The sequence below is a fragment of the Vitis vinifera genome, chromosome 10 (assembly GCF_030704535.1).
Source record: "Vitis vinifera cultivar Pinot Noir 40024 chromosome 10, ASM3070453v1".
Taxonomy (NCBI): Eukaryota; Viridiplantae; Streptophyta; class Magnoliopsida; order Vitales; family Vitaceae; genus Vitis; species Vitis vinifera.
This window is the reverse complement of record NC_081814.1, coordinates 19,374,170-19,381,272: the sequence shown is the minus strand read 5'-3', so window position 1 is coordinate 19,381,272 and position 7,103 is coordinate 19,374,170. Positions and strand designations below refer to the sequence as shown.

At 40.8% G+C, this 7,103-nt stretch overlaps 1 protein-coding gene across 1 annotated transcript; it reads right to left on the bottom strand.

The window, feature by feature from the left end:
• Positions 1–1,455: 1,455 nt before the first annotated feature.
• Positions 1,456–4,610, bottom strand: LOC104877861 (uncharacterized). The gene is made up of 2 exons (XM_010647070.1): positions 4,365–4,610; positions 1,456–1,803 (listed from the first exon to the last, which is right to left on the bottom strand). The coding sequence occupies exons 1-2, from the start codon at positions 4,608–4,610 to the stop codon at positions 1,456–1,458; spliced, it is 594 nt and encodes a 197-aa protein (XP_010645372.1).
• Between the last annotated feature and the right edge of the window lie 2,493 nt (positions 4,611–7,103).

Below are 7,103 nucleotides of genomic sequence, written 5' to 3'. Positions count from 1 at the left end.
CATTTCCACTTCCAAAGGACCAAACCTTACTCTTCCACTAAAATCTAAGTGTTAGTTGATATTTTCCGAATATAGTATGCTAAACTAATCTCTCCCCTCAACTTAGCTCTTTTTCAACACTTAGCAAGCTGACCAAATTCAATAGGCTAAGAACGCACCCTTTTGTTTCACAATTTTTTTATGTAGGAGTACAAAGCTTAAAGGTATTCTTTTCTAAATTGTCCATGTAACGGGGTCCATTGATGAATCCCAACCAATTAAGGTTTAGGGCATCAAGCTTTAAGGATCTTTCAACCACTAACTCCTTGGATTTTATCCAGGACTTTTGAGAATGAATTTAATACCCAAGCACCTACAGTATGTTAAACTCCACCTATTCACCCTTGTAACGAGCATTGAGGTCGGTGACTCCCAACCACTGAAGGCTTAGGGCACCAGACTTTAAAGATTTTCACCATATACCCCTCAGACCTTGCTCGGGTTTCAAGGCAAGCAAACATTTTTCTTTCTTTTCTTTTCTTTTTTCCAAAGGCTCATTGGCCTTTTATAAGGTGTCTCAACACTATTAAAATAAGGTCAAAGGTACCAAGTCTAAATTTTCCTAAGTCAAGAGGGAAATAGTTTTTCATCTTATAATCGGAACCTATTGTGCACAGTATGTGAATAGCTTAAAGTGGAAGAACTAAGGTTGAATTCAATAGAAGTTTCAACAATTCATCAACTTTAGTAAGCATAATATAAACTCTATGTCAAGTAAAAAACAAAAATTTAATTTCTCTCATTTCAATTTGAGATTTTTTCCTTAATAACCATGGAGAGTAGAGAATAAAAACTTTAAAAAAAAAAATTTAAATTAAGAAAAAATCAACTAAATTACCAAAATAACTTAGCATTAATAACAAAAACTTCCTTCCTCAACTCTCCCCCCAACCAAGCTGAACATTGTCCTTAATGTGGCATGAATGATTGAGATTATAGGGAGGAAGTGGTACCTCCTGAATGATATGAAGTTCGAGTAGAATAGGAGAAACCACATGTTTCAAAAACAATAAAAGATATAAGTAGAGGAAATAAAATAAAATAATGCTAAGAGTGCTAAAAAATTGATAGATTTGTATTACTTCATGAAAGTACAAAAAGAGAACAAGTAATACAACTAATCCCAATATATGAAATATCAAAAGCATAGGATGACAAGTGCTACTGCAATAGGGAAAACATAAGGGAAATACATAAAGGAAAGTATGCAAATGATTAGATAGTGGCAGGAGAATGATGTAAATATGATGGCTCGGATGCCTCTGCCTCTCCTATAGTAGGCTCCTCAGAGGGCAAAGTCTACTGTACAAAAGGAGGGGCCTGTGATGGCTCTGGTGGGATAGGAATGGGGTGCTCAGGAGTCGATAGAATACCTAGATGGTGCTGAATCTACCTCAGGATGGCAGTATGTTGTGTCTAAGTGGCGATAATCTGCTCCTGATGAGCACGAAGAGCTGTCATCTGCTGAGTGAGGATGCTCTGAGAAGTGGCCAATGCCTGGAAAGTGTGGCATAGGCCTCTATACTCGGAAATGGATATAGCAATCCTAGGCTCATATGAAGGAGATGGCTCTGATATGGGTGGAATAACAGGGGGAGTCCATGGTGTGGCCTGAGGAGCAGAGGGTGCAACCTTAGGTATAGGCTCTGTAGAGGCCACTGCAGGGGCAGGTGCTATAATGTCAACTGGTATCTCAATCGGCTGTGGCTCCTTTGGCTGCTTTGGATGTGGAATCTCTGGATGCTCTGGTCCAGTTGGGGCTCCCTAGACTGCACCATAGGCTGTCATACTCGTCCATTTGTCGAGAGTGAATATCTCTCGACAAATGCATCTGCGCTCAAGCTGAGGCTCTATTGGATATCCCAAGTGCTCCAAAATCTGGCAGAACAATATGAGGAAGAGAAGTGGAATAACATCCACTCTGAGCAGCTTCTTTCTATGGACCTTCTCTTCAAAGTACAGAAGAGCGGCCATAATGAGATGATAAGGGCCAAAGAAGAATCCCTCAGATATCTTAAACAATGTCTCCAGCAAAACTTCTTTCCTTTGCACCCAATGCTGAAGTGGAAAGATGTTATGGCACAGGAGTGCATCAATGAAGAACATGCTGGAAGGGAGCTCTTTCCTCAAAAGATACTAGCGTGAGGATGCTCCTCTAGACAGAATATGAACTATGTCGCTCTGTGCAGGATGAGTCCAGACTCGATAATCCTCTAGACGTGCTGGCATATAGGGAATACGGAGTGCCTCTGCTATGTGTCTAGCTCCTAGAATACCATGGCATCCATCTATGGTAAAATGGATGACAGTAGGATCCCGGACTTGGTGTGTGGTTGATTCGACTCATGGTAGCTTAGCTTTAAAGGCGTATCAACAAAATTTATACCTTGAATACTATTACTAAAGTAGCCAAGCTACTATAGCATAGTGGTTCTAGGATCGTTCATTGGGAAGGGTTTTCGCAAACACAAGTGATATTCAAATTAGGAAAATAGGTGATTTTCTTATGGATGTTAGCTTTAAAAGAAGATGTAAATGTTTTAGAAAGATTTAAACTAATCTAAGCTAACATTAAAGACTAAAATGAAAGGGTGTAAAAACAAGTTTCTCAAAGATAGGATAGCTATGCTCTGGCTCTTATGCAAATTGGAAATCTCAGGATAGGCTCCTCGCGTTGGGGTTGCAACTATGGTGATGTTTGCTTCCCGAACCGGTATGGATTTAGCAAATCAAGTTTTAATCCTTTAAAATGACAAAACAGATGGTAGTGAATTTCATCAATGGTTATTCACCTTAGACTTCCTTTGAATGGCTCGTAAGAGATAACTAATGGTCTAAAGCCAAAAGCTTACCAAATATTGGCAACTCAAAGTCATTCCAAGTGATAAACTCACCTTTCAATGGCCATTGAAATTGGTTCTAACGGATTAATGCAAAACTTGGAATTGAAAACCTCACCTTCCAATAGCTCGTAGGAGATAACTAATGGATAGAAATCCAAAAGCTTATCAAGTATTGGCCATTGGAAGTTGTCCAAAGGAAATAAAAACCAAACTTTGCATTAATGAACCTTTAATGAAAAACGACTACCTTACCTTCCGGGTGCGAGAAATTTCCATGGGATTGCATCCAAGCCATCACATAACATCCATACTTTGAGAAACTAAAAGTTTTAGCCAATCATCCTCTGAGGAAAAGCCCTCAGAGGCTGTTTGGCTACTAAAAAAATAGAAATGGGGAAGAACAGGAGAAGAGAGAAAAACAGAGCAAGGCTCTGTATATTCTATATATTGATCGATATTTTTTACAATGGATGCAAGGGAATATATATAGAGAAGTTTTTCCAACCTTCCTAGCTAAGAAATTACATGAGTGGTGGATTACAAGGAGAAGAATGGAAATTTATACAAAAATATCCAAAAGAAAAGATCTCGTGTGGAGTCGGCAGAAAGAGGGGAAAATTCGCACGTTGCAAGGGGGTGTGCGAATTTGGAAGGTGTTGTGCGAAATTTTCGCACACCCCTGGAGCAGTTGTCTTCCGAGGGCCATATCTTCCTCATTTCAGCTCCAAATCGTAAACGGTTTGAAGCGTTGGATTCTTGACTTCCTGAGCTTTGAAATGGTATATAGAATGTAGAAAATGGACTTCGTGAAGTGCTCCAAAAGTGCGAAAGAAGACTGAAGCTGCTGTCCTCTGTTTTCCTCTTTGCTTCCCTTTGCTTCTCTTTGCTTCTCTCCTTTTGTTGGCTTGCTTTGGTGTAGCTAAAAGCTTGCTTTAACTTGTCCAAGAAGCTCCTCCATCATTTGGCATGCTTGAATTGATTCATAAGCTGATATAAACATGTAAACTTGCCACAAAATGGTTAAAACCAATTACTAAGGACCTTAATGAATTAATTGGGTTAAATGAATATGATTACTACACAAAGGTGCTTAAAACCATTATAATTAGGTCTACAAAATAGCACTTTTTGGTAGTAATCAGTGGTCATGGATTGATAAAAGTCCAATGCTACACAGGGATAGCAAAAATCCCTAGGAGTCAACAAGTGCTCCATATGGTACCTCTGTAGCAGATGGAAGGAATCCCTAAGCTCAAGCTAAAGTCTGAAAGTAGTTATGTCAAAACAGAGCTCGGAGTGGAATGGTCTTGCCCTGCAATCCAAATTACCCTCAATGGGTGGCTGAGTGACCATGGGACGTTTGATAACCACCTTAGGAGTCATGCCTGAGGGAATCTGAGACTCTTTGGCTGGTGGCTGAGACGGCTAAGGCTCTGATGGAGACTCTGAAGACGACTCTATTAAGTCAATTGGCTCTGATACCTTGGCTTTCTTCTTTCGGGGACTGCTACCTGACTTTTTGGTTTGGAAAGAGCTCGCCCCGACCATGGTGAGTGACTTCCTTGTCTGATAGCGCCTCAAAGGAGGACTCATGGGTGCGTCCTCAACCGGAGGTGGGACGACCAGTGGCCGTGGAGGCTCGGGTATGGCAGCTTGGACAGGGCTCTCTTTTGGGATTCTCAGGCGAGTTGATGGGGACGAGGACTTAGCTCCTCGGGTTTTGGCCATGGCTATCTTAGAGAAACCGACCAGAGGTGCGCGCGGCTTGGGCTCAGATGGGGGGGTCAGACGAAAGGTTGCTCTGGTTTGGATCCTCTTTGGCACCTATTTGAAGTTCAAATGACCGGTTAAAAACGAAATATGGAATTTATAAAGTTTAAAAAGGATGCCAAGAGACGGTTATTATTTTCGCAGCAGATGGTCGATTTCGCAGTAAGGGGTGGATTTCGCAGCGGATGGGCATTTTCGCAACCCATTTTGCAGCTGCGAAATGATTGTGGAGGGCTATGAAATGGCACTTGTGTGCCAAGGGGTGGCTTCGCAGCTACGAAACCACCTGCAAATGGGGGTGCGGTTGCGAAAATTGGAGTTTTTAGGTGTGGAGAATTTTGCAGAGCATTTTGCAGCTGCGAAATGAGGGTGGAGGGCTACGAAATGGCACTCGTGTGCTAAAAGGGTGTTTCGCAGCTGCAAAAATTTTCGCAGAGGGGGTGCATGGGGCTACGAAATCATTTCACAGCCAAGAGGCGATTTCGCATGGGCCTCTTTTGGGCTGCGAAATTTCGTAGACCATGGATTTTTCCTTGCTTTTGAGCTCCTCTTGATTCCCAGAGACTTTCCTTCAATTTCTTTGCAATTCCTCCTAAATTAGATCATTCAAAAAGATTAAGTTACATATAAATAACACAATTTAAGACCAAAATTAAAATCAAAACAATTAATAAAGCTTTTAAATTAACAAAATTAAACAAAAATATGGACTTTGGTGAAACCAAGTCCATCTAACCCTTTTTTTATTAGGCTTTCTGTGGCTCAAGGAGGTTGATTTCCTCATTTTCTTGCTTGAATGGCTTGAGACGATGACCATTCACTTTAAAAGTGTCTGTGCTTTTGGAATTCAGTAATTCCACCACTCCATTGAGATGCACTTGGTGAATAATGAAAGGACCTATCTACCTTGACTTGAGCTTTCCAAGAAAGATATGGAGCCTTGAATCATAGAGTAAGACTTTTTGTCCTTTTCGGAATTCCTTGTTGGAGATTAATTGATCATGCCACCTCTTCATCCTCTGTTTTGCAACTTTGGAATTGATGTAAGCATCATGATCAAGTCCATGTTTAACTTCTTGATTGCCCACCAAGCCTTATATTCAACTTCCACAGGGAGATGGCATGCTTTGCCATAGACTAGGTAATAGGGAGACATGCCAAGAATAGTTTTGTAAGTTGCTCTATATGCCCATAGTGAATCATGAAGCTTAATAGACCAATCTCTTCTGCTCGTGATCACCACCTTCATCAATATGTTCTTGATTTCCCTGTTTACTAGCTGAACTTGCCCGGAAGTCTAAGGGTGATAAGGTGTAGCTACCTATGCTTCACTCCATACTTGGCTAATAGGGTTTCAAAAGGTCTGTTGCACAAATGAGTACCTCCATCACTAATTATGGCCTTGGGCACCCCAAATCTTGAGAATATGTTCTCTTTGAGAAACTTGAGAACCACCCTGTGATCATTGTGTTTACAGGGGATTGCCTCAACCCATTTAGAAACATAGTCCACCCCTACCAAGATATAAGAGTTATCAAAAGACATTAGGAAAGGTCCTATGAAGTCAATACCCCAAACATCAAAGAGATCAACTATTAGAATGGGGTTCATAGGCATTTGATTTCTTCTTGTAAGCTTCCCGAGCCTTTGGCATCTATCACAGCTCCTACACATGGTGTGGGCATCTTTGAAAAGTGATGCCAACAAAACCCTGATTGCAACACCTTCATGGCTGTTTTCTGAGAGGCAAAGTGGCCTCCACATGCATTCTCATGGCAATGGCTGAGGATTCCTTATTGCTCTTCTTCAGGGACACACTTTCTTATTATTTGATCTGCACAATACTTGAAAAGAAAAGGTTCTTCCCAATAATAAGCATGAATCTTTGCAAAGAAGTGCTTTCTATCTTGTGCTTTCCACTCACTTGGAACTTCACCAGTAACTAGATAGTTAGCAATATGAGCATACCAAGGAGTTTTCTCTAGCAACATAAGTGATTCCTTAGGAAAGTCATCATTAATAGGTAAGACATGAGAATTGTGTGCTATAGCCAACCTTGAAAGGTGGTCAGCTACCACATTCTCCACTCCTTTTTTATCTCTGATTTGGAGATCAAACTCTTGTAGTAAAAGAATCCATCTAATCAACCTTGCTTTTGCATCTTGCTTTGTCAATAAATACTTCAAGGCTGAATGGTCAATGAAAACAATGATGAAAGACCCTACTAGATAAGCATGAAACTTGTCTAAGGCAAACACCACAGCTAACAATTCTTTCTCTGTAGTTGTGTAGTTCCTTTGAGCTTCGTTCAATGTCTTGCTTGCATAGTAGATCACATAAGGCTTTCCATTTTCTCTTTGGCCAAGCATAGCTCCTATAGCAAAGTCACTGGCATCACACATTACTTCAAAGGGTAGTTGCCAGTTGGGAGCCCTCACTATTGGAGTAGTT